This window comes from Pseudochaenichthys georgianus, chromosome 15, assembly GCF_902827115.2.
Source record: "Pseudochaenichthys georgianus chromosome 15, fPseGeo1.2, whole genome shotgun sequence".
Classification (NCBI taxonomy): domain Eukaryota; kingdom Metazoa; phylum Chordata; class Actinopteri; order Perciformes; family Channichthyidae; genus Pseudochaenichthys; species Pseudochaenichthys georgianus.
In genome coordinates this window covers 38,419,646-38,447,595 of record NC_047517.1, presented here as the reverse complement: position 1 = coordinate 38,447,595, position 27,950 = coordinate 38,419,646, and the positions used below count along the sequence as shown (strand labels likewise).

Below are 27,950 nucleotides of genomic sequence, written 5' to 3'. Positions count from 1 at the left end.
TGTGTGTGTGTGTGTGTGTGTGTGTGTGTGTGTGTGTGTGTGTGTGTGTGTGTGTGTTCAAAGTGAACCCTGCACACAAGCTGGATGAGATTCATATCGGCCGTCTATTTTTAAAACATACTAGAAAAGGGAGGGAAGGAAGGAAGGAAGGAGACAGAGGGATGGCGAGAGTGAAACCCTTGCTTTTATAATGCATGAATTCAATGAGGAGGATGCTTGAACAGGGATCTGCGGATGTATAGATTTAAAATGTGAAATCACATGAGCTCTTATTGAGACCTTGGAAAGTCACAAATAGCATAAACAGGCGGATTGTTTTCTGTCAAATCACTCAGTTCTGAATCACAAAGTGTAATCTGATGAACCTGACGTATGATCTGATGTGTATCCTGAATCCAGACGAAGCCAACCACCGTGGAGCAGCTGGAGAACCACGAGAAGGTACGGATACCAAAATGCGTCTGATTTAATGCACAGGGAATATATGTTCAGTTTTCATACAGCGGGAGTGCATTCAAATGAAACATAGCTGCCTATTAAACACTTTAGTTTTTAATAATGACGATAACACACACGTTAACTGGGGAATGCTTTGAGAGCATGATTACTGAATGATTGGATATTCACACTAACCATGAGCCAGTAAACAAAACATATTGAATATTAACACTGTTTTCTAGCCATACACCAAATGAAATCGGAGAAGAAGGATTTCCTGAACTCACAATTGGGGAATTCTTACCATCTGATTATTTGTTGCACTGTTGGAATAACCGGACGGTTCCCTTTGTAGGAGATTAAAGAGCTGGAGGAGTTCAGAGCCAAAAACCAACGTCTGCAAAAGGTAGAGTCGACAAAACGGCAAAGACGTGCATCGATATCCTTCCACTGTAGTTCCTAATATCTGATCGATGAATATCTGTGTGTCTGTGCAGCTGTGGGTCGGCCAGTTAATTCTCTACTCGTCGGTCTTCTACCTGCTGACCTCTCTGGTGGTTTACTGCCTCTACCTGCCTGAACAATGGTTCCAGAGAATAGTCATGGCCGTGCCTTTCTTCATTTACCCCGTGCTGTGAGTCATCATGTTGTCCGACACTATCCTTCAAAACCATGGCAACAGTTTTAATGTGGCACGGCGCCATCGATGTGTCTTCAAATTTGAGTTGATAACCGCTGTATTTCCCATGTGTCCTCGTCCTCAGAGTGTGGTTCATCAGGAGGTTGTTGGTCTTTCTCTTTTCCAAACGCACCGAGAGGAACAGTAAGTTGTCTTTACCTCTTCATCTGTTCATCGGTCCGAACAGCGAACACACATATCATATCTTTTTCAAGCTTTTGTTCATTTTGAAGCCGATCCAAATAACCCTTTGACTGTGAGAACGACTAACATTACCGTACTTTTCGGACTATAAAGCGCACCTGCATATAAGCCGCAGCAGCTAAACTGTCCGTCTGTCTTGCTCTCGTTCTGTCTCTCGGTTCCACTTTTACTTTGGCGCGCTACCTGTCTCACTCTTTTCCGGCCTCCAGCTTTTCCTGCTGGAGCCCGCCCCTTAAAGGTGGCGGGCGCGGACCGGTCCTAGAGCCCGTAGAGTTAAAGGTGGTTAATTTGACCTGTAAAGTCCATAGATTTAGGAGGTCCCCTAGTGGCCGTTAGCTGTACAAAGAAAATGGGGAAAAAAGTCACGGCTTATAGTCCGAAAAGTACGGTAGTTGCATTTACAATTATTTTTTTGTACCACCTTTACCTGTTGTGGACTCAATAGATATTTCATCCATTCTTTACACAGGGTTCTTACTGTCTTTAACAACCTGGAAAAGTCATGGAAATTCAAAATGCTAATTCCAGGCCCTGGAAAACAATACTTTTCCTAAAGTTTTGAAAAAGTAATGGAAATGTAACTAAAGTTGCATCAAATATAATTTATATTTGATCTAATCGCCGAAATAGTAATTCTATAATGATAATAAATACTGTATCGTATCGTAATGAAACGTAAAATGGCATTTAACTGTTGAGGTGTTTTGCTGGTGAGAGATTTGAGTTGCTTTAGCGTGTGGAAGCTAGTAAGCCTACTATTGGATTTGTTTTAGATAGGACCAACATGTTTCATATGCAGACCTTATTTTCCTGTTCCATGTTACGGTACGTCCACACAGCAGCTTTTCAAAAATCTTGAACATCTTGGAGCTGGGCGTGTCTGACAGCTTGGGGATTTTTTGCGAGCAATGCGACCAACAACCAATCACATGAATCTCCCGCCCCCGACATACAAAGCAAAAAACCCGGGGATTTTATGGGAGCAATATATATATATATATATATAAACTCCCCAAACAGGCGAAGACCTACCAGTTTCCCCCACTGTCTCTGCCACCTCCCTCCATGCTGGTTCCTCCGGTTTGTATCCCGTTAATAGTTCTGGTCGTAAAGAACCGGGTGATTTGCTACCGTAACTTCTCGTTTGGAATATGAGGAAATGAACTGCGGTCTGGCTCTCCCAGCTTACACGCGGTTTGATTGGCTAGCGCTTCTACTGTCAGATTTGCATAAACGTGATTTGATTGGTTGAACATTGCTCAACTTTTGAATCCTGGAAATCTTCGCTTCGCTCCCCCACAATGCAGTTTGGCGAAAAGCGAGGCAAAGTGACGTCATCGCCATTCAAAGTCAATGGGCAGAGAAGCGTTGGAAGATTCGTCTAAAGCTGCTGTGTGGACGTACCGTTAAAATAAATAATTTTCAGTGGTTCCTCTGAGAAAGAGTCATGTTTTTGGTCATGGAAAATACATTGGTGAAAAAGTGTATGAACCCTGCATACAGGAGTAAACTATGCAGCAATTTCATACATGGCATATTAACATGTCAAACTGGCCTGTGCTGTCTTAAAGCAGACATGGCTGTTGTGTCTTTAACGTGGAACATGGAAATGAATTAATTAAGTCGACTGATTACAATAATTGTTATTTTTTCAATTCCTTTTAGATGATAAACTGGAAGAACTAAAGGCTTCCAAAAAGAAGATTGTAAGTGTCCAATTTTCTTGAAATGTAATGTATCTGTCTTTTTTATACCGACTTGTTTAAAGAAATGTTGGATGTTATGGGTTTAGTGAGTGTTACTGTCGTCTCTAAAACATGTTTCCAATGCGCCAGGTAGTATTTCTTTCAACATCAACTTGTCAAACAGGAATTGCTGCTTATCTAATGCATCTGACTGATATAGAGTGCCACAGTGACGCGTCCTGAAACCCGGAAGGAAGTATTTCACCACTTCCTTTTCCCTCGTCTCAGAGCCAACGGGATCTCTCCATAGGATTTGCCCATAGGTCTGTGGTTGACACACATTGAAGAGACGGATCACGTTTCGTTCGACGACATTAAAGCAGCGACCCCACTGGTGATTTCTGAAGATTTGACGTGTCTGAAAAACGATGGTTGTTACCAAGTGGCTGAATAGGACTACAGAAGTTGTCCAGGCCGTTGTACGTCATTACGCCGAACACGTGAACACTCCTCTAAGTTTGTTTGCCCTGTTCTGCTTGAAAGCAAGTCCCTGCCTCCTGCAAAGTGTTCAAACAAACGCTTCAACTTGTACCATTTACAATCTGAATATGGATCTTAAGTTGGCGTGACGTTGCCGCGGCGATCCTGCTGTAGTTCCTTTATAGCAGTGTTTCTCAAACTTTTTCATACCAAGGACCACTTAACCAATAAAAAAACACTCGCGGACCACCTAACTCCACAAATATCCAAAAACACATCGTTTTTCTAGAACAGATTACAAATCGCCTGAAAATGGTACAAACAGGTGGCAACATGTGTGACGAAGGTGTTGCGCTGGGCTATATCATGCAATCGAAAGTGAAACTTAACCTCGCTCCATTGCGGAGATATTCCCGCGAGAGTGCGGAAAACTTAAATTAACTTATTTAAAATGTGAAATGTTACCAATATACTCACGGACCACCAGGGGGGAGCTCACGGACCACACTTTGAGAAGCACTGCTTTATAGCATAACGTTAGCATTTTGCTTCTGGCGACTAGATTTATGCTTCGAAAATGATAAAAGTAGGGTAGACATGTGGAGATTATCCGGCTGAACAAAACGTGTCCCGTCTCTTCAATGTGTCTCAACCACAGACCTTATTTCCAGCTATTTTCCAAAATCCATGGAGAAACTGCATTGCGTTTTTGTCGAAGGAACCGGAAGGAGTTTACTTCCTGGTTTTAGGACGCGTCACTGTGGCTCTCTATATACAGTAGGCTCATTTTAACACGCTTACAAATCAGCTACTTTTGTTGTATTCTCTTATATGTAATTGTCCTTTTAAACATTTGTGTTTTGCTTCTTTGAGAGCTCATTAATCAATGGTCCGCATTTAAGAGCACAAGGTAAACTTGTACGTTGTTTCCAGCTGGAGGAAGTGATGGAAACGGAGACGTACAAAAACGCCAAACTCATCCTGGAACGCTTTGATCCTGAAGCAAAGAGGAAAGCCGTGAGTGCTGCTTTTGTCTTTCGCTGTAAACATGTTGTTTGTTTAGATTGTATAGTTTTGTTTGCTGCTGTGTCGTAGGAGCTGGAGTCGACTCCGGTGCGTCCTCAGATGACTCCCAGGCCAGGACAAGGTACGACTCCTCAATAACACCACACAAAGATAAAGCAACACATTTAAAGTTATAGTTATGCTGTTATGTTCAGACATCGTTCGTATGTTGAACGTGAATACATTTACTTTGTAAGTAATTATGGGACGTATTTCTTCTTTCATAGCAATTTTCCTTCTTACTTTCTTGCCGTGAAATAGTTCTTAAATTCGATTCAAAGTGGTCTTAAAAAGTGTTACATTTGAGTTGGTGAAACCGGCAGGAACCCTGTTCTTTAGATGGAACTCAGACCAGAGTTACGTGGAGACGAGAGCTACGAACACCAACGCCTTCTCATCAGAATTAAAGTGTCAAAGTCACATCAAATGGTTGCATCTGCAAAATGACCAGTTTCTATTATTTATTCCTCCTTTTTCGTGCAGAGATTCGACAGAGAGGCGTGCCAATGAGGCTGATGGGAACCCCTATTGCGATGGCTATGACTCCCCAACCTGGAGCTCGTCTCCAAATGGGACCGGGGGGGACGCCTGTGGGTAAGAGGGAATACAGAGAGACTTCACATGAAGGACGGTGAACTTTCCACACAGCAGAGAGGGCCAAAGTACACACATCCTTTACTCAAGTAGAAGTACAGATACTCGTGTTTAAAAATACTCTGGTGAAAGTCGAAGTACTGACTAAAGTTCTTTACTCAAGTCAAAGTAAAGAGGCTTTGAAGTGTACTTCAGTAAAAAGTACCCATAGCTAGCAGCTGCTTTAAAGAGTACCTGACCTCCCTTTATATCAATAGAACAATAATGTCATTGTTAGCTAATGAATGTTTCCATGCTGAACAACGGCAACATGACAACGTTTCCATTGGTCCCTCTTCTTTAGAGAAGACCAGGAAGTGATGGATACACGGATCGTGTTCCAACCAATAGGCACGCAGTGACTCGTTTTTCGGCCTGATTTATTGACAAATTATTGATACATTCAGTTTGCAAAAGGCAGAACTCATTCGCAAATTGTCCGTGTCCGCCATTGTTCGTTTAGAAATGTTAGTTTCGGTTCTGCTTGTCGATTCCTGAATGCATCTCGCCGCTTTCTGTACAGTTAGACGGGGCGGGGCGGAGCGGGGTGGGAAGTGTAGCACAGTGGCCGGGTTGGGAAGCAAAACTCGGTTCCGAGTAGGAACAAATAACAATTGTCCGGTACCGGGATTAATAAGAGTTGTGAGGAGAGGAGGCGAGGCCGAGCCCCGCGGACTGCAGCTCTCTCTCTCTATGCTCCGTATCAGCTGATCGCGGTGCAGCTCAGCGTCTCTCTCTCTCTCTCTCTCTCTCTCTCTCTCTCTCTCTCTCTCTCTCTCTCTCTCTCTCTCTCTCTCTCTCTCTCTCTCTCTCTCTCTCTCTCTCTCTCTCTCTCTCTCTCTCTCTCTTTCTACACACAGCGGATCCGCTGCCCGTTTAAGCCTCATCTTTGTCAAACGTTCTTATGTTCTTTCTCTAACACGTAATGAAGGTTATTAAGCGTTTTAGCTCCTGTGTTGTTAATATTGATGCCATTTCCTTTATGAAGTGAAGCAGCCTCCCTGTCTGTCCTCGCGCTGTCCTCACATCCCCGGACCCCCAGACTCGGAGGAGCACAGGGATGTCAGTATTGTTTATGAAGCAGGGTATAGAAAGTACATTATTGCAGCTGGGCAGCTGCAGCATGTGTATTGCAGGACATGTGTAAGCGTGCAAGCGCTAGGCCTATAGGCTATACATCTAATGTGTCATTATTATTATTATTATTATTAGGTTATGTCCTATGTGTTGGACATGTGTGGTTGGACTCTGTCTCACAGGTTGCAGTGTAACATCAGAGGAGACTGGGCCAGTTGTACATTCTCAAACTGCACCACTTAGAACTAACTAAACAATGCAGAGATTATTTTGATATAATTGTATTCAATAACGTAAGAAATTCAACAGGATGAAGTGATTTGTAAATAGGAATACAGATTTGACTTAATGTTTTCATAAATATATTTTTCTCCCAGTTTGTCATGGGACTTATTTACCCTCTCAAAGAACCGGAACCGAGAACCAAAAATAACTGGAATCGAAAAGCAGAACCGGAATCGTTAAAATCCAAACGATACCCAACCCTATCTGTGATGCAGTAAAAATCTTACCGCTCACTTACGTTAGCGGTGTCGTAAAAACCGTGGGAAAATGTAAAATACGATGACGAAGAAGAAGATTCCAGTGGCCCCAATTTTTGTCCATTCTGGACAAGTGAAAAATATATTCGGACAAGTACATTGCCAAACTCTCTTGTCCATGGACAAGTACTCTCTAAAAACGTTTTCTCACACTGCCACTACTTCCACCTCTGATGGTGGAAAGCAGATTCTCAGGCGTTCAGGTCGTGGGGAAGTCAAAGCCATCTGGAGGGAACTTCCCCCAGATGGCTTTGACTCGCTTTTTTTAGTCCAAATGTGCCTTTATCCGGTGTCGCTCTCCCAATAGAACCTGTCCCTCTCTCAGCTCCAGGAGGACCTCCGGAGAGATCCGCTCTGTCTGCCTCCGTCCTGCAGGGGTCACCGTCCAGGACCCCCTACTCTCCCATACCTGGAGTAGGTAGGTGAACAAAGAAACGTCCCTGTAGCTGTATTCAAGATTCAAGGGACAGTTTCATCCCACAGGCCATAAGACTGTTAACACATGAACACTTTTGAAAGAACATCCATAACATCTGTTTGCAACTTATATCAATATTCCAATTACTTGTATATAGACTAGGGCTGAACGATATATCGTGTCATGGCGATAACCGTAATATGAGCATGCGCGATATTCACATCGCAGGGATGTGAGATTTTATAAAAAAATTGTATTAATATATATATTTATTTTTTAGGAAGTGCGATATTAAGTAGGTAAATTAACTCAAACACGTCATGTTACAATTATTTTGCTGCTTGCTACAAAAGGAAAACGTGCGCGGCTCTCGTGTCAGGGGTACTCGAGTGAGTGACATGCTGGCTCTGCATGCACAGCCAACCACCAATCACAAAAAAACGACAATATATATCGCAGGGGAAAAAAATATCGCAATGTCAGTTTTTTTCATTATCGTGCAGCCCTAATATAGACTATTCTGCACTGTTTCTATTTTATTGTATTCACTTGCACTATTTGATCTGTTGTGTTGCACCGTGGGAGGAGCCTGTGACCTCAGATGTTCATTGCCATAACGACACTGTAGCTACGTACACATGACAATAAAAGCCTTAATCTTGAAGGCTTTATTGTCACGTGCAAAGTAGGACATAAAATAGTGCAAGAGAATGTTTTGAGAATTGCAAATAAATACAAATGGAATAGAAATAGTGCAAGAGAGAAGTAAATGGAATATGATGTATAGATGCAAACAGATGAATGTTTATTGATATTCTTTGCAGAGTTCATTTCTGCAACTTAAGTTTGGGATACAGCTCTTGATCGATATGCACTTAAATATTTAAGATTTTAGAAAAGCACTTCATCCTTCTTAGTGTGTGTGACTGTGTGTGTATTTATTTCCGTGTGTGTGGACTATTCTTGAAGGCATGCACCCGCCCGGTCCTCCGTTAGCGAGACCCATTCTGCCCAAAGACAGAGGAGCCGTGGACCGAGTCATTGAGTACCTCGTAGGGGATGGACCACAGAACAGGTGAACACCCTTTTTAACTTCCTGTTGGGAAAATACTGAATGTCCTCTTCCAACATGAGAGCAGCATGCTAACAAAGGTATCCCAACTGTAGTTGTGAACTTGGCAGGATGTGTGATGACCTGGAAGAGCATCAGGACTGTTTGAGGCAGATGATAGCTATGTGGTTGACATGATGATTCAGCCTCTATGGAGAGAGACATCAAGCATGCTCATTTCTGACGTGGAGCTGATCTGAAGTAAACATTGAATACTGCTTTCTGTTCCTCCATCTTGTGACTGTGTGACTCCCTCTCTTGGGTATCAGCATGTGAAGGACACTGCTCAGGAACTAGTCTCTGTATGTGATGACTCCTTCCCTCTGGAGAGGATCACACATACATGGATCCTGAGGCTGAAGCTCAAACTGGTGACGAGTGATTATTAACATTTTTAAGTATTCAGAAAAAGTCTGAATTTTGAGATTTAAAAAAAAAAAAGTCAGAATTTTGAGATTTTTTTAGATTTTTTTTTGGATTTTAATAAAAAATTTCAGATTTTTTAGATTTTGAGAGAAAGTCAGAATTTTGCGATTTTCAGAAAAAAGCCAACATTTTGAGAAAAAAACTCTTACCTAACCTACTAGACCCGGTATTCCTCCATCTTGTGACTGTGTGACTCCCTCTCTTGGATATCAGCATGTGAAGGACACTGCTCGGGAACTAGCTGATGCTCTGTATGTGATGACTCCTTCCCTTCTGGAGAGGATCACAGACACACGGATCCTGAGGCTGAAGCTCAAACTGGGGACCAGTGATATGTTTCTAACACAACAAACTCACATTCTCATAAAGCCGGCTGCAGAACCCCCACAGGAGTTCAGTATTTCTCAGACCTCCTCTAGCTATATCTACTTTACTAGTGGGAGGTCATAGCGACAGGGATTGAAGTAGGAGTTCATTCTGCAGATGTCATCAAGATAAAGTACCAATCGTAACGTCTAAAGCACCTTATTAAAAGTATTCTAGGAAACATGTAATTACTGAGTGAAGTAGATAGATAGATAGTAGAGGCATTTACAAAATATGTATTTGAAAGTACTGAACACCACAGAAGTATTCAGTCTCTCATCTCCCTTTGTCCCTTCTTGCTTCCCTTAGATACGCTTTGATCTGCCAGCAGTGCTTCTCTCATAACGGCATGGCTCTGAGAGAAGAGTTTGAGTATCTCGGTAAGAACAGAAACACACCACTGCACTAACTGAGGCGTACCATCTCAATCACCAGACACCACGATGTAAAGTGTTATTCATGTTTTATTATCTTTGCTTTTTAATGTTTCCAATGTGTTTTATGCTCTCAATGTCTTTCAGTTTTGTCCAGCACTTTGAATGGCCTTGTGTTGAACGGTGCTATATAAATAAACTTAAAGTATTCAATCTCTCCTTCTAAATGGTTATTATTATCTCCCCCCGCAGCATTTCGTTGTGCGTATTGCTACTTCCTGAATCCGGCCCGGAAGACGCGCCCTCAGGCTCCCAGACTTCCAGAGTTCAGCTACGAGAGGAGGCTGCGAGCCGAGTCTCGATCCCCAGGACCGGCACCTCGTTCCCCCTCAGACACAGAGGAGAGGGCCCCCCCCTCTGGAGGTACGGGAAACACACAGAAACTCACAAAGTGTTCTCCTCACTTCTGAACTGATGAAACGGGGTTAGGGCCAATAATAAAACGGTTGGAGAATACAGTGTCTGTTCTGATTGACACACGGACGTACAGAGAAGTAAATCAGGTTTAAATCTGAAGCGAGAAGGAGAAGAAATGGGTTCAGACCGAGATGATGACATGTCTCATTCTCACCCTGCTGTGTGTATCCTCAGAGTTTCCGTTAGAAGGTCTTCTTTGCTTTTTATTGAGCTTTAAAACAAATTGATAATAATCAAGGCATGTAGGTGTATATTTTATTTAAAAGTAGCTTTTTAATAAAAGTACATTTGACCCCCCCTATCGCAACATCGTCAGCACTCGCAGAGATGTCATTTTTAAAACATTTAATTTGTTGGTTTTCAACAATTATTTACTTCCATTCTTGAGAGGGTCATAGATACATGGATCCTGAGATGGAAGAACATTTGAAGTATTCAGAAAAAAGTCAACATTTTGAGAAAAAGTCTGAATTCTGAGATTTTGAGAAAAAGTCAGAATTTTGAGAAAAAGTCAGAATTTTGAAGTTTTTAGGAAAAAGTCAGAATTTTTTAGATTTTTAGGAAAAAGTCAGAATTCTGAGATTTTGAGAAAAAAGTCAGAATTCTGAGATTTTTGGGAAAAAGTCAGAATTCTGAGATTTTTAGGAAAAAGTCAGAATTCTGAAGTTTTTAGAAAAAAGTCAGAATTTTGAGATTTTGAGAAAAAGTCAACATTTTGAGATTTTTAGAAAAAAGTCAGAATTCTGAGATTTCTGGGAAAAAGTCAGAATTCTGAGATTTTTGGGAAAAAGTCAGAATTCTGAGATATCTTAAGCAAGTACTTAACAAATAAACGATGTAAAACTCAGTTAATGGGGTTCATTTTTAAATTGCATCAGTTTATAGTCACAGTCTAATGTTCGGTAATTACCGGCTAACGGAACCTCTGGTATCCTCATGTCACTCCTTCTCCTAACCCCATCGTTAAATGCATCTTAGAAAATTGCTCTAGTTGACCTTTTTTATTATTTTGTGTTCTGATTCTTTTCTTAATGATGGCAGCAGAGGTGAGACGCCACCACCTTCACATATAACCACGCTACAGGAAGCAACACATTATCACTGAAGAACTACAGCTATCATTAGATAATGTCTCGATAGTGTTTTTCATTATGAAATCTGTTGAGATGACTTATGACTGTGTCCGTGGCGCTGCAACACAATCCAGATAATAACCAGACAAATAGAATAATACATTGTCCTTTTTCAAATCAAATCAATTTTATTTATATCACATTTAAAAGCGATTTTTGGTCGAGCCAAAGTGCCGTACATATAATAAAAACAATCATTTACAACAGAAATATAAAAACCAAAAACACAGGGAATAGCCAGGTGTCATACTCCGCTCTGACTGTAAATGTCCCTGCTGTGGGACTAATGAAGGGGACATTTCACATTTCCTTCCTGTTGCACACTAACTGTTGCGGTGCAGTGACCCTTGGTGTGTGTAACGGTGTGATCTTGCCTCTAGCTAAGGCTCCGTGGAGTTCGGTCCACAGTTTCCACATCCAGCCCGAGTCCAAAGAACCCTCAGAACCGACCTCTGCAGAGCCCAGGTTCCCCTCCTCTCCTGCACCCTCTGATCTGGGATCATTTCAATCTGATTTGGATCAATTTCCCTCGCTGTATAATCTATAGCTCTGTAGAAGGTTCAAATCTCACTGAAGCAATGATGGGTTAGGCGGCTAATGCATGTGTTCACTAGAACTGGGTCAAGCAGAGTTTGCAAATACATCTTTCAGAGGATTACAATTCATCTTGCACAGAAACTGAAACACTTGATCTCGTATAGTCTGGATGATCCTGATGGAAAGACATGCTGCTGTTTGACCCAGATCTGGTCGGTGCTTAAAGTATCCAGACGTATTTCCTGATTCACTAATACTCTCAAATCCACAGAAATTAATGTCTAAATCAGGGATGTCAAACTCAATTTCATCGCGGGCCACATTAGCATTATGGTTGCACTCAAAGGGCCGGTTGTAACTACTACATATATAAATATATATATATAAAATAATGTATTACATTACATTAAGCGTCCTTGGGTTTCGTGAAAGGCGCTATATAAATTTTAATTATTATTATTATTATTATTATTATTATTATTATTGCCTCTGAATTGGATTATTATCGGATAGGGTAATAACTAATTACGTTTGAAAGCAGAAGTCCAGGGCAAATAATTGCAAGTCTCTTCAGTGCGCAAACGAGATGCATTGTGGGACATGTAGTTTGTGGGCAACCTGCTTCTGTAAAGTGGCATGTAACCGTATAATAAACGTATTATATTCTTTGCAAGCTCTTGCGGGGCCACATCAAATGAAGTCGCGGGCCGGATTTGGCCCCCGGGCCTTGAGTTTGACACCCCTGGTCTAAATCGTCAAATATTTTGCTCATAAAGTATGATTTAATTTCCGATCTTTTAACCCCTATTCTGACGATGTCTTGTTTAACCCTTAGATGCTTAAGTGGGTCTTTTTGGACCCGGTGAGGTGGTTTTCTTGAAGTATCTTTGTAATTACATTTTTTTATCATTTCATATTCCAGCTATTCCTCATAAATCATGTTTTGGATATCGTGCCATTCACATTTCAAATTTACATTTTAAGAAATTGTAGTTTTTGTATTTCTACCCCAAGCTTCCATAAGTGGGTAAAAATGACCCGCATGCATTTCCTATGGGACCCTTTGATTCTTATCACCTGTTGCTGTCAGGAATACATTCACTGTGGACCACACAGACGACATCACACGTGACACCTCTCAGGAAGATTATTTACACCGCAAGATCCGATACCTGTCAGTATAATAATATTAATAATAATAATAATACATTATATTTGTATAGGGCTTTTCAAGGACTCAAAATCGCTTTACAATATAAGGGAAGGTTAGGGTGGGGGGGGTATAGGACTATCAAACTTGATCAACCGGCATGGATTGATGGGGGGGGGGGCTATGAGGAGAAGAGATGAGTTTTGAAAAGGGACTGGAATACTGCGAGGGTCTCAGAATAGCGGAGATCTTTGCATCGATATGTTTAAAACTTTTTTTTCAATTTGTTTAAAAAAAAAATTAGAAATAGTGAAAAATTAAATATTAAATATTTCTAGTGTGAACCAAAATATAATACTAAATATTATACAAGTGGTTTTTCTTAACCAAAATGACACAAATGGCATAAAAACACATATTATGGGTCCTTTTTGACCCACTTATGGAGGAGTGTAGGGTCCAGCCACTCGAAGGGCATCTAAGGGTTAATATGGGCGCAAGAGATGTTATCATAACGGCTCTGATTGGTGGTTTTAATCAACACTCATTTACCCAATCCTAGTGTCCAATAACTCCTTTTTCACTTCTAACTCTTCTTCAAGTTTATTAAACCCGACCTAAACTGCTAATCTTCTTTGATTTAGCTCTGATTTTAACTCCCTACAGTCAATCATGTCTTACATTGCAAACAATTGTAATTATCCGGCATGTTCCCCTTCTTTACCTGCTGTTCTCTTTATGCTTTTATGTTTTATACTTGCTTTTTTTTGTCCTCAGACGAAAGAGAGATGACGGAGGAGGTTAGAGCCACTAAACAAGATGAAGAGGGTGAGAGCCAATCAGAAGAGCAGCTGCCACAGGAGGAGGAAGAGCAGCAGCAGCAGCAGCAGGAGGAGGAAGAGCAGCAGCAGCAGCAGGAAGTAGTAGAAGAAGTAGTTCAGGAGAAGGAAGGGGTGAAATCAGAGCAGAGTCACAGCGCCCCCTGTGAGACAGAGTCGTAATTGCAGAGAGACCAAACGGAAGGTTCTGTTAATGGCCGTGATTGACAGGTGGCATTTCAAAGCAATATACATTACTATCATTCTTTCTTACAACCTTACTTTGGGTCTGAAAACCACTTTCCTCTCGTCGAAACACCATCAAATGAACCCAAGCATGTAGAGGAGATTATGCACTTTGTAAATGGTGCATCAAATGTTAATTTCTGGCATGCGGAATTATGCAAATCATGTCCAATCAAACATCGATATCGCCTGAAATGACGTCGGCACATCACGGCCGTGACAGCTCCCTGAGAAGGTGTCAGATTGATGATTGTAGTTTTAAATCCTAAGGCTGCGTCTCCGCAGAGCTGCTGATAATGTGGTGACTGTTTTATTCACTTTTAAGTGTTCTATCATTTAAGGTTTTTAAATGGCTGCTGTATGATTTCTTTGTGATAAGTTTAAGATGCAACCGCTGCTTCACAACAGGTTTGTCGTAAAATGCAGCATCTGGAATCCTTGACTGACCCCGTTCTGTGTGGCGTCTTTATGTTTAGCTTAATATCCCCGTTCATGATGGAACATGTAAGTATTGTGTGCATGTAGACAAACCAGTTGTGAATCAGGACATGCTGTCGGTATAATATTACCTTTTAAGGTACTGCTATAGCTTTCTTCCCCTCCCGTTTTTAAATCTCCTATTCAAGCTTTTAGCCAGCTTTTTAAGCAATGTTGGCTTATCCGTAAGAGCCACAGCTGGACACATTTTAAGTTTTACTTTAATGATATTTTAGCAGCTTTTCCCAGACGAGACGTATCTGAGATTTGAGCAGTTTTTAAATTAAACCAATGAAAACAGTCCAGATTACGACTGTTGTTTACCGTTCATGCCTTTGTTGGTGAGAAAGTTGCATGCAATCGATGTAGACCAACTTCTTTCAGCAACACATTTTAACGAGTAATATTTAATGCCCCACTTATTACCGCAGCTACACAGAACCACACCTGAACACAGCCGCCTGTGGTGCAGCAGAAAGCGTTTTTATTTGAGCACAGACGCATGATTGTTGGAGAAGTCTGTATAACCCCTCTCCAGATAGAAACAACATGTACAGCAGGGCTTATTCGACTTATTCTGACTTAGGTCAAAAAGCCTAAAACAAATCTACAATTAAAGTACGTTTTTTCTTTGAGGCCCTTGAACCTAAAGGCGTCAGTGTTTCATGAGCAGTGCTAGCAGTGTGTGAACAAACTTTTAAACGGTGAAGGAAATGAACGGAGTGGAGCTTAATCTATTTATCTGGTTCTTGCCAATTAGTGTTCTCAATATAATTTGCCAAACGCACTGTTTTATCTTGATTTGCACTGAGTTTCTCTTTGTATTTATTCGGCCATGTTGTGTTTTAATCTGTTCACGTACTGTTTGATTTGAAACTGTAGACGTACACACTTTAACTACCACTGAAACTATTATTAGAACGTCTGGTTTGAGTTCTCTAGAAAGTTCTTTGTTTTATTCACTCTCCTTTTGCTCAAGGGTTTTTAACGTGTGCTTACAGAGTTTACAGTGTCTCCTGCTACTGTAGCAACACACACACATATTTATTTAAACAATGAGGGTCTATGCAAGGATAACACCATGGGGCCTGGTCGTAGAAACACACACAGACTGAGTGAGCAACATGTTCTATTTGGGGACGACAACAACACATACAACTCGATTGCATGTGTTGACTCTAACGTGATAGCTTTCAGATTCATTCTGTGTGTTTCTGGGCTCGCGTCGGCCGGCCTTCTGAATCTAAACATGGTAGAAAAAGTGATTTTGGACGAACCTTTTCTTTCGACCTTGAGATGTATTTAAAGTTTCCTGACTCTTGACTTCTTGGCATTTTAACTGACCCGTGTTTACCTGTTTGATACCAGTGTTAATAACCTGATGGTGATGACATGTGGAACAAATCCTCAGCGGTCACTCTATTTATGATTTTAAAAAGTCCTGCTTTGTCTCCCGCACTGAGTGTAACACATGTTTACTTCATTCGTCCTCTGATAGATTTATCAGTTCTGTTTTTCTGCCTAATGGTTGTCATAAAGTGGGCACATTGCACGCTTAATAAACGCTTTTAGCAACAAAGGAACTCGTTTTTCTGATGTTATTCTGTCCATGTCTGCTTCACACATTAATTAAAGTGGACCTATCATGCTATATTGGAAACATATATTGTAGGGCCATACCTATACAAAACATGTCTGTGAAGTTTTTTGCTTAAAATACCAAACAGTTCCCCCGTTGTAGCCATGCCTCATACGGCTCAAACCCCTCTTTTGCTGCCCTGTTAGAGAAACGCATATTCTGGGTCCTTAGCTTTAAAAAAAAAAAAAAAAAGGAGGCGGAGCTAATGCCTGATCAGAATTCTACCGAAGATAAAGTTAAATTCTGCTGTGATAAAACGCCATCCTGTTCTAAACCACATCAAGGATTATTTCTGAAACAGAATGGATCTCAAATGCTTTTTCTCTTGGGGTTTATCACAAGGTGAGTTCCTTTTTTTTTTTTTTAACACGTGCTGATCCAGTACAGGTTAGCTCTGAGTGTTAGCGATGCTAATGTAAACAAAAACGAGATTACGTCCAAAACACGTCAGGCATTGTTTCTGATAGCAACTCTCTGCGGGTCCGCCGGCGATTCGAGGTCATACCGGCAGCAAATCTGTATCCGCCCGTTGCACCCCCGTTTTGAAAAGATTTGGGTACGGAGGAAAAGAAAGGGTTTTATTTTCTGACGCTGCGTGAGTTCCCCGACACACATGTATAAAAGACATCACAAGGTGCATTTTGCATGATAGGTCCCCTTTAAATATATTAGCTTTAATTCATTAATATATAAATTAGACTCAAATCAAACTGGATGCATGGCCAGTTAGCAGGAGGGGGGTGAGAAAATGTTGGTTGTTGGGACTTTGGTGAATTTTTTAATTGCTCTATCTATACTCAAATGTGCACGCATGCTCCACAAAACACACACATATACTTAATGCTATCCATTGTATCCTGAGTTAGCAACATAGTGTTTTCAACTTGAAAAAAGTGCATGTTTTTTATCAAAAATGTACCTTGAAACTCCACAATCATGACTAAAGTTTTTGCTTGCTATAAAAAAAAGGCAATACGACACAATTTGATGTAACGATGAAGAAACCTCCTTTATTTTTCACTCCATTTCACATCTACACAATTGTAAATATATAAAAAAACAATAAATGATTAGTGCAAAATGACCGCCAACCTTTATTGAATTGATAAACAAACAGAAATGGTCTTTTCTCATCAAGAATCAGCCGCCAAATAAATCAAGTTGCCTGAACATGGTACATGGCAACACTGCAGCTTTTATATCGCTTAACAAACCTCCAATTAAAGGTGGGGTAGGTAATTCACTTCAGAAACACGTTTTGGTATATTCCATGGAATGCTCTAAACATCCCGATAGCGATAAATACATTAAAACATTTAATCTGTGGAAGCCGTGGCGCTGTAAAAAGCACGACCAATCTGGATGGCCTGTGCCTGTCAGCCTTCCATCGGGGCACAAACTTATCTCGTGCCCTCATTGGTCATGTGCGCGTTCGTGTGTGTTGGGGGAGGGGCTCTGTGAGGAAGTCTGAAGGAAGGGGCAGATTTTTTTCGGCTGCTACTTTCAAATTCTAGCGCACTCGAGCTGGTTTCTCCGTTCTTACCTACCCCACCTTTAAAGCTGCACACATTATTCATATCATCTTAAATCCAATGTTCCCAAAATGTTCATATATTAAAATGAAACGATCTCCCCAAGACTCCATGCATTAGCTGGCTCTAAATGAACTCTTCGTCAGCTCTGTTGTTTTAGTTTTTACAATATATTTTCAGATTTTCAATCACAGTCCTTTATCAAGGTTGAAAGTCACTTATCGAAAAATAAAACTCAAAACGAATGTGCCTTTCACAAACTGTACAACAGATTAAAGAGGAATCTTCACGACAAAGCAAAACTCCTGACACCATCCATGAATATTTACATACCTCACAACCATCAAGATGAGTGAGAGAAGTCATGTGAGTGTCAGGCAAAACAAAACAATAAAACTTCCAAGGAGAAATACATATTGCCCGCACTCAAAAAAACACAAGAGTAGGCCTATGCCATCTTCCTGGTAATACAATTTGAATAAAATACAATTTAACACGTATTTTCCAGAGAATTTCACTCTAAAATAAGTTTCTATTCAGCCAAAAATATTAAGGGGTTTATTTGCCTAATTGCATCCATTGTTAATTAGTCCTCAGAACAGCGGACATACAAACGTTCTGATGATTGACCCAAAACGTATTCGAGCTGCCAAATTATAATTATAAGTAATAAGAGTAATAGAGTTGGGAAGGAATGAGTCCTAAAACCCGGAAATGAGTCAGCATTTTACCACTTCCACTTCCTTTGTCTCAGAGTCACCGTATTTATGTTGACAAAGAAAATGAAATAAAATCTGTGGTTAACCCAAGCTGAAGTTTTTGTGTTACGACATTCAATAAGTATGTAAATAACCCACTAAACGTCATTGTAGCCTAACATTAGCCGCTGTTAGCTTAGAGGTGGAGACGTGAAGTCATGTGACCGTGCTGTAGTTCCTTTATAGCCCAACATTAGCCACCTTTAGCTTAGCGGTGGTGACGTGAAGTCATGTGACCGTGCTATAGTTCCTTTATAGCCCAACATTAGCCACCTTTAGCTTAGCGGTGGTGACGTGAAGTCATGTGACCGTGCTGTAGTTCCTTTATAGCCCAACATTAGCCACCTTTAGCTTAGCGGTGGTGACGTGAAGTCATGTGACCGTGCTATAGTTCCTTTATAGCCCAACATTAGCCACCTTTAGCTTAGCGGTGGTGACGTGAAGTCATGTGACCGTGCTGTAGTTCCTTTATAGCCCAACATTAGCCACCTTTAGCTTAGCGGTGGTAACGTGAAGTCATGTGACCGTGCTGTAGTTCCTTTATAGCCCAACATTAGCCACCTTTAGCTTAGCGGTGGTGACGTGAAGTCATGTGACCGTGCTATAGTTCCTTTATAGCCCAACATTAGCCGCCTTTAGCTTAGCGGTGGTGACGTGAAGTCATGTGACCGTGCTATAGTTCCTTTATAGCCCAACATTAGCCGCCGTTAGCTTAGCGGTGGTGACGTGAAGTCATGTGACCGTGCTATAGTTCCTTTATAGCCCAACATTAGCCGCCGTTAGCTTAACGGTGGTGACGTGAAGTCCTGTGACCGTGCTGTAGTTCCTTTATAGCCCAACATTAGCCGCCTTTAGCTTAGCGGTGGTGACGTAAAGTCATGTGACTGTGCTGTAGTTCCTTTATAGCCCAACATTAGCCGCCTTTAGCTTAGCGGTGGTGACGTAAAGTCATGTGACTGTGCTGTAGTTCCTTTATAGCCCAACATTAGCCGCTGTTAGCTTAGCGGTGGTGACGTAAAGTCATGTGACTGTGCTGTAGTTCCTTTATAGCCCAACATTAGCCGCTGTTAGCTTAACGGTGGTGACGTGAAGTCCTGTGACCATGCTGTAGTTCCTTTATAGGCCAACATTAGCCGCCATTAGCTTAGCGGTGGTGACGTGAAGTCATGTGACCGTGCTGTAGTTCCTTTATAGCCCAACATTAGCCGCCTTTAGCTTAGCGGTGGTGACGTAAAGTCATGTGACTGTGCTGTAGTTCCTTTATAGTCCAACATTAGCCGCTGTTAGCTTAACGGTGGTGACGTGAAGTCCTGTGACCATGCTGTAGTTCCTTTATAGGCCAACATTAGCCGCCATTAGCTTAGCGGTGGTGACGTTAAGTCATGTGACCGTGCTGTAGTTCCTTTATAGCCCAACATTAGCCTCCTTTAGCTTAGCGGTGGTGACGTGAAGTCATGTGACCGTGCTGTAGTTCCTTTATAGCCCAACATTAGCCGCCGTTAGCTTAGCGGTGGTGACATGAAGTCATGTGACCGTGCTGTAGTTCTTTTATAGCCCAACATTAGCCGCCTTTAGCTTAGCGGTGGTGACGTGAAGTCATGTGACCGTGCTGTAGTTCCTTGCCTAACGTTAACTTTTTACTTAAAACAACATATAGATATATAAACGTGTCTTTTTTCTGAAATAGCCCAAAATTCAGCGTAAAAATCCCATTGCTTTGGTTTTTTTAATACTAGAAAAACTAAATCACTGCGCCACTTAGCAATAAAACTCTTTACAAAGTAAATCAAATAACTTCAAGTATGACTCATGTAGATCAAGATACGTGTGCCTTTAAAATGCAACTTTAAAACAACCTGAACACATGAACACTTATTTTTCCCGATGCGTCTCCAGGTGAAAACGCAGTCCTCGGTGTGTGTGTGTCTCTACAGCGTGTTGAGCTCGATGAGTCTGCCGGCAAACACTGCGAGCGTCCCGATGATACACACAGCCATGAACACACAGAGCAGGATGTGGTCCAGCACCATGGCAACAAACTTCCACTCCTCTGCAGCCTGGAGGAGGAGAAAGTACACACATCCTTTACTCAAGTAGAAGTACAGATAATCGTGTTTAAAAATACTCTGGTGAAAGTAGAAGTACTTCTTTACTCAAGTCAAAGTAAAGAGGCTTTGAAGTGTACTTCAGTAGAAAGTACCCATAGCTAGCAGCTGCTTTAAAGAGTACCTGACCTCCCTTTATATCAATAGAACAATAATGTCATTGTTAGATAATGAATGTTTCCATGCTGAACAACGGCAACATGACAACGTTTCCATTGGTCCCTCTTCTTTAGAGAAGACCAGGAAGTGATGGATACACGGATCGTGTTCAAATTAGGGCTGTCAGTCGATTAAAATAGTTAATCGCGATTAATCGCAAATTAATCTCACATTTTTTTTGTTATCTGTTCTAAATGTACCTTAGAGGAATATTTTTCAAGTTTTTAATACTCTTATCAACATATGAGTGGACAAATATGCTTTATGCTAATGTTTATTATCATTTGAACAATGACAAATATTCTCATGAATATTAAACACAACAACCTCTGAATATTACAAATATTCGCCTCAATTCAACCTGGAACCTCTCTCATACAATACAAATGGGGTGTGTGTGTGTGTGTGTGTGTGTGTGTGTGTGTGTGTGTGTGTGTGTGTGTGTGTGTGTGTGTGTGTGTGTGTGTGTGTGTGTGTGTGTGTGTGTGTGTGTGTGTGTGTGTGTGTGTGTGTGTGTGTGTGTGTGTGTGTGTGATCGTGATCGTTGGAGCTATGTGCAACTCAAGGCATGCTCGAACGGGAGCTGCCTGGACGCTGCAATCATGTTGCTGCAATCATGAGTGTGCTGACTTCTCCTCCAATGTCCCGCTGTCTGCTTCCTGCATCAAGTCAAGTGCTCGGCGCAGTTGTGGCGAAATGTCGCTCCTCTGTTTTCATTTAAACAGCTCCTTATATCCGTTAGCGCAGCTAGCTAGCACCAGATGCTAACAACAACAATGCACGTAAGGTCTCTCTCTCGCTCGCTCGGGCCACATTACACACACCCTCTCGGTCCTCCCGGTGGCCAGTCGGTGCCTGCCGGTGAGCGTGGAAGTGTGGTCTGCCACAAGCAGGCAGCAGGAGCGGGACTGTCAGCATCAGCTTGTAGAGATGGTATTTTAAACTCGATGCGCTCTGAAACTACGGGGCGGCCGAGGAAAAAAAATACACATGCGTTAATCGCGTTAAAATAATTAGTGGCGTTAATTATTTTTTTGCGTTAACTTGACAGCCCTAGTTCAAATCAATAGTCACGCAATGACTCTAAAGAATAATGACCACACCACCAAACACATTCAGACTAAAGGAACCAGCTGTTTGGAAAATGAGAGAAGTAGAAAGTACAGGTATTTGAGTTCAACATGTAAGAAGTAGAAAGTACAGGTATTTGAGTTCAACATGTAAGAAGTAGAAAGTACAGGTATTTGTGTTCAACATGTAAGAAGTAGAAAGTACAGGTATTTGTGTTCAACATGTAAGAAGTAGAAAGTACAGGTATTTGTGTTCAACATGTAAGAAGTAGAAAGTACAGGTATTTGTGTTCAACATGTAAGAAGTAGAAAGTACAGGTATTTGGGTTCAACATGTAAGAAGTAGAAAGTACAGGTATTTGAGTTCAACATGTAAGAAGTAGAAAGTACAGGTATTTGTGTTCAACATGTAAGAAGTAGAAAGTACAGGTATTTGAGTTCAACATGTAAGAAGTAGAAAGTACAGGTATTTGTGTTCAACATGTAAGAAGTAGAAAGTACAGGTATTTGTGTTCAACATGTAAGAAGTAGAAAGTACAGGTATTTGAGTTCAACATGCGAGAAGTAGAAAGTACAGGTATTTGTGTTCAAAATGTAAGAAGTAGAAAGTACAGGTATTTGTGTTCAACATGTAAGAAGTAGAAAGTACAGGTATTTGAGTTCAACATGCGAGAAGTAGAAAGTACAGGTATTTGGGTTCAAAAAGTAAAAAGTCGTCAGAAAAATAAGTAGTGGGGTAAAATACTGATACCAGAAAAATGTACTTCAGTACAGTAACGAAGTATTTGTAGAGATCATTTTACTTACATGCAATTCAAAATGCAATTTATCCACTTGTTCTTGATGCAGATATAATTATTTATTTTTGCATATTTTGCACACAATATTTGGACTGCTACACAGCTCGGTAGGCGTTTAGCTTTGTGTGTTGTTACATATGGATGGTGTTGGAGCTATATATTATTTAATAGTTTAACATTTGTTTTCTTGTTGTTTTCGTGTATAGTAAATGTTCTATTCTTTGGTGATATTATTGCAGTTAGTTAAAGTAGTTTTATGTTTTTCTATGGAAGGCCGTTTTGGGCACTGGGTGGATCACCTGGTGCAATTGTAAGCAAGAAAGAAAGCCATAGGCAAGGCTTAAGGAAAGTAAACCTTTGTGATAGGAATAAAATGCACAGAACTGTCGATCTTGTAAGATTCGCTATCTGGTGCCTCAGCGGCAGTTTACTGTTAAGCTATGATTTTGGCCGCAACAGATGGTTTTATGAATTGTTTGAACTTGTATATGTTCAAATGCTTCCTGTCTTACGTTGTTAGACTCCTCGTCTGCTCTCATGGTCTCTGCGATGTACTTCACTCCTTCGATGGCGCTGCGGACTTCGGGGTTTTTAGTGATGGGAGACTGGTAGGGGACGTTGGTGGGACCGAGGTTTCCTGAAGAGGAGACACAGGTAGAGAAACATGTGAATGCACAGAGAGACACTGCATCCTGGCACCTGGAGAGTACATGTATTTGATTGAGGCAAGAGTACTGGACTTAAACTCCCACTGTGCATTTTACATTTATGTTCAATTTAATATTGAATAATCTATTTCTTGTAATAATATCCTGCATTATTATTTGTTACTGGACATTTGTATATCCACATGTATATATTTTTGTAACTTTTTAATGGTATTTTATTTCTATTTCAAACATATTTTGGACTGTTTATTTCTAGTGTCTTAATTTATCTTATGTACATTGCCTTGTTTGTTTATGCTGCTGCAACACAAACATTTCCCAAATTTGGATCAATAAAGTACTATCTATCTATCTATCTATCTATCTATCTATCTATCTATCTATCCATCCATCCATCCATCCATCCATCCATCCATCCATCTATCTATCTATCTATCCATCCATCCATCCATCCATCTATCTATCTATCTATCCATCCATCCATCCATCCATCTATCTATCTATCCATCCATCCATCCATCCATCCATCCATCCATCCATCCATCCATCTATCTATCTATCCATCCATCCATCCATCCATCCATCCATCCATCCATCCATCCATCCATCCATCTATCTATCTATCTATCCATCCATCCATCCATCCATCCATCTATCTATCTATCTATCTATCTATCTATCTATCCATCCATCCATCCATCCATCCATCCATCCATCCACCCACCCACCCACCCATCTATCTATCTATCTATCTATCTATCTATCTATCTATCTATCTATCTATCTATCTATCTATCTATCTATCTATCTATCTATCTATCTATCTATCTATCTATCTATCCATCTATCTATCCATCCATCCATCTATCTATCCATCCATCCATCCATCTATCTATCTATCATGCGCCGCTTGCCACCTTCTTCTCCAGTAGGACTCAGATGAGCGTGTTGCACTTTTCTTTTTCTTTTCCTTATAGATGTGATGTTTTGGTGTTGATGTTTTGGTGTTGTTGTTTTTTGTTGTTTTGTTTCTTCCCGTTAACCGTCAAGTGGGAAATACATTTTTTTGTGTGTGTTTCTCTTTGTATCCGAAGATACTGTTCTGTTTGGCTGTGAAAAAAAAGTATTATGAAGGGCAGACCATCTATTTGTATTTATTTAGTGTTTTTTAGAAGGGCAGGTCACATGAGATTCTATTCTTCTCCCTCCTCCTTTTGGCTCAATGGTGTTTTGGTAGAGTCATGTTTTCTTGGCAATTATTGTACATTTGGTTTTGCGTACCATGAGCGGGACAAATAAAAATGAAATGAAATGAAATCTATCTATCCATCCATCTATCCATCCATCCAACCAACTGTCCATCCATCTATCTTTTTTTTTGTATTTATTTATAGAAGGACCATGCATACAAATCCGTTTATCTATCTATCCATCCAACCATCTGTGCGTCCATCCATCCATCCGTCTGTCTGTCTGTCCGTCCGTCCGTCCGTCCGTCTATCTATCTATCTATCTATCTATCTATCTATCTATCTATCTATCTATCCATCCAACCATCTGTGCGTCCATCCATCCATCCGTCTGTCTGTCTGTCCGTCCGTCCGTCCGTCTATCTATCTATCTATCTATCTATCTATCTATCTATCTATCTATCTATCCATCCATCTATCTATCTATCTATCCATCCAACCATCTGTCCGTCCGTCCGTCCGTCTATCTATCTATCTATCTATCCATCTATCTATCCATCTATCTATCTATCTATCCATCCATCTGTCCATCCGTCTGTCTGTCTATCTATCCATCCATCCATCTATCCATCTATCTGTCCGTCCGTCCGTCTATCTATCCATCCATCCATCCATCTATCTTTTTTTTTGTATTTATTCATAGAAGGACCATGCATACAAATCCGTCTATCTATCTATCCATCCACCTGTCTGTCTGTCCGTCCGTCCGTCTGTCTGTCTGTCTGTCTATCTATCTATCTATCTATCTATCTATCTATCTATCTATCTATCTATCTATCCATCCAACCATCTGTCCGTCCATCCATCCATCCATCCATCTATCCACCTATCTGTCCATCCATCCATCCATCCATCCATCCATCCATCCATCCATCCATCCATCCATCCATCCATCTATCCACCTGTCTGTCCGTCCGTCCGTCCGTCCGTCCGTCCGTCTATCTATCCATCTAGTATCCCCACAAACCATCAAGATACGACTATTGTATTTCTATACAGTGTAGACTCTTCTTGCACTATTTCTATGTTATCTGTATTATCTGTTGTATCTGGTATTTGTTCTGTGTCCTATGATGCATCGCTGAAGGAGCCCTATCTTCTCTGTAGCTAATGAGCAAAGGACAATAAAGCCTTGAAACTAGAAACTTGAATTAGCAAAGCCAGAATCTCGCAGGTACATTATCTCCAAATAAGCCAAACCACTTCAAGTGCTCGTGCATTAGCTTCCAAGGAGCTGAAACCTTTACGTTTAAAGGCCTTACCTGAGATGTCGGAGATGTCCATGTCCGTTGGGAACGATCTCTTCTGCCGGATCTCCTGCCCGGGACGCTTCATCGTGGAGAAGAACATCATGTTGGGAATGGTTTCTATGAACACCTGAGAGACAGACACAAGCACCAGGTATCCATTACATTTAATAACACTTCTTCAGTCTGAAACATCTCGAGTTATCTTAAAGATCTCCTATTATGCTATTTAGGCATATATTACGGGTCTCAGATATATACAAATATAAAAACTTGTCTATGATGTGTTTTGCTCAAAATACCAAACAGATCCTGCATTTTAGAAATCCCTCATATCCCTCTGTTCCAGCCCGGTTAGAGAAACGCTGATTCGGGGTCCTTAGCTTGAACAAAAAGAGGAGGGGGAGGAGCTTGTGCCTGCTCCGAATTACCCGGCAGATACAGTTAAATGATGCCGCGATTAAATGCCATCATGTTCCAAACCACATCAAGGATTATGTCTGAAACAGTATGGAGCTCAAACTATTTTCCTCTCTCAGGTTTACCACAAGGTTAATTCCTTTTTTTGTTTCCTGCTTCCTGTTTCCTTCCTTCCTTCCTTCCTTGTCGATATCAGACATCTAAAAGTGCCTTTTGCACGATAGGAGACCCTTAATAAGACACGGTGGGACCGGGCACCTTGCGTATCCAGTTGGGCATGGTGTGTGTGCTGGGCGAGCGGTGGTGTGTGTTGATGACGATGACGGTGATGATGATGGAGGCGATGACGAAGACCATGGTGAACAACATGTACTTCCCGATGAGGGGCACAGCGCTGGAGGTGGAGGGGATGAGCTCAACGATCACCAGCAGGAACACGGTGAGGGACAGCAGGACGGAGATGGAGAGCGTCATCTTCTCACCTGCGCACACGCACACACACACACACACACACACACACACACACACACACACACACACACACACACACACACACACACACACACACACACACACACACACACACACACACACACACACACACACACACACACACACACACACACACATTATTCCTGCCTATTCTTTCTCAAAGATATTGAAGTGACTGATATTTTGTATATATTGATTGTTGTGCTTTTATGCATGTCTTACTGTGTGCATATGTGTCTATTGTGTATATATAGATATATACATATTTGTATACATATTTTTATATATCTTTGTTATTCGGGATTGTGGGAAACGGTATTTCGATCTCTCTGATAATAAAGTTGACTTTGACTATTCTGCCTGTTGTTTAAATTCCTCCTAATTCACATTTAAAAAAGGAATACTCTGTTTTTGATTTGATTAGATTTGGTCTTGTGTTCCTGATTGCAAACTGATTTAGTCGTGTAACCTGTTACAGCAGAATGTTTGATACAGCAAGGCAAGGCAAGTTTATTTATATAGCACTTTTCAACACAAGGCAATTCAAAGTGCTTTACAAAAAAAAAATGAAAGACATTAAGCATTAAAAAAGAAAAGCTAATAAAATAAACATTAAGGAAAAATACATGGATAAAAGTATTTACAGCGTATTTCTGATATTTATTAGAGATCGCATGCTATACGATGTGTGGTACCGAGTTGGGTCACACGCCGTTAGAGAGACAATGGTCGTTCTGAATTATCAATGGGTTCATTTTAAGTGAGCATCGAGGGTAGAGGAAGTCCAGAGAAGGCCTCAGGTTATAAAAAGTTACCCTTTAGTTTAGTTAGTTCACTAATCCTAAGGATGTCATGAGACGATGCCGTTTAAACATATACAGCTTTCAGAGAGATAAACATTGTGTGGTAGGCTGCATGATACAATGTGTGTGTGTTCATTGCAGTGGCGATATGTGCCGTATGATTACTGCTACTGCCGGGGGCACTTCCGCGACCGGCCGCTGTGGCAGCAGGTGATGGACTTCCCATTGTTGTTTGTTTGTTGCAACAACTAAATAATAATTATTGATCAGCTATATCTGTGTTTCTCTGTTTCAGTCTGTCCCGTTGTGTTATGCTGGAACGCCACAACAAAGCCTTTCTCGCAGAATGTCAAGACATGATCCTTTAACCCCTCCACAAAGCGTATCTGGTTCGTGCCGTGTGGAGTCTCTACCCCGAGCCAACAGGAACACATCGGGCGCGGTCTTATATGCTTTAAGACAAGTTCCTCTGCACGATGTCTGTGTCCCACTCTGTGGAATGATCTGAACATCAGACTGTCTGCTTTGAAATCCCTTTTGAAGACCCGCCTCTCCTTCACATTCACATCTTGTAGATTGTTACTTTTAAATTGTCTATTGTTTGTACTTGTACGTGCTTTATGCTGTGTGAGCTGAGCTGTGTGATGTTTTGTTTGTCTGACTGCACAGCA

At 41.0% G+C, this 27,950-nt stretch overlaps 2 protein-coding genes across 3 annotated transcripts in view; one reads left to right on the top strand and one right to left on the bottom strand.

The window, feature by feature from the left end:
- Nucleotides 1–15,915, top strand: part of LOC117459652 (endoplasmic reticulum junction formation protein lunapark-B-like) — a 17,849-nt gene extending 1,934 nt beyond the window's left edge. The window contains 16 exon segments of the mRNA XM_034100681.2: nt 400–441; nt 794–844; nt 936–1,072; nt 1,203–1,261; nt 2,987–3,027; nt 4,420–4,503; nt 4,582–4,633; nt 5,035–5,145; nt 7,129–7,221; nt 8,191–8,296; nt 9,434–9,504; nt 9,751–9,921; nt 11,489–11,529; nt 11,531–11,573; nt 13,573–13,748; nt 13,751–15,915. Coding sequence (XP_033956572.1) covers nt 400–441; nt 794–844; nt 936–1,072; nt 1,203–1,261; nt 2,987–3,027; nt 4,420–4,503; nt 4,582–4,633; nt 5,035–5,145; nt 7,129–7,221; nt 8,191–8,296; nt 9,434–9,504; nt 9,751–9,921; nt 11,489–11,529; nt 11,531–11,573; nt 13,573–13,748; nt 13,751–13,783 — 1,311 coding nt within the window. The 3' untranslated portion in view covers nt 13,784–15,915.
- Nucleotides 15,916–16,958: 1,043 nt separating this feature from the next.
- Nucleotides 16,959–27,950, bottom strand: part of LOC117459286 (acetylcholine receptor subunit alpha-like) — a 49,787-nt gene continuing 38,795 nt past the window's right edge. For both annotated transcript variants that reach the window (XM_034100026.2, XM_034100027.2), the window contains 4 exons: nt 26,243–26,466; nt 25,580–25,694; nt 22,912–23,036; nt 16,959–20,322 (listed from right to left, as the gene is read on the bottom strand). In XM_034100026.2, the coding sequence (XP_033955917.1) occupies nt 20,194–20,322; nt 22,912–23,036; nt 25,580–25,694; nt 26,243–26,466 (593 nt within the window). In that variant the 3' untranslated portion in view covers nt 16,959–20,193. The remainder of the gene's footprint in view (nt 20,323–22,911; nt 23,037–25,579; nt 25,695–26,242; nt 26,467–27,950) is intronic.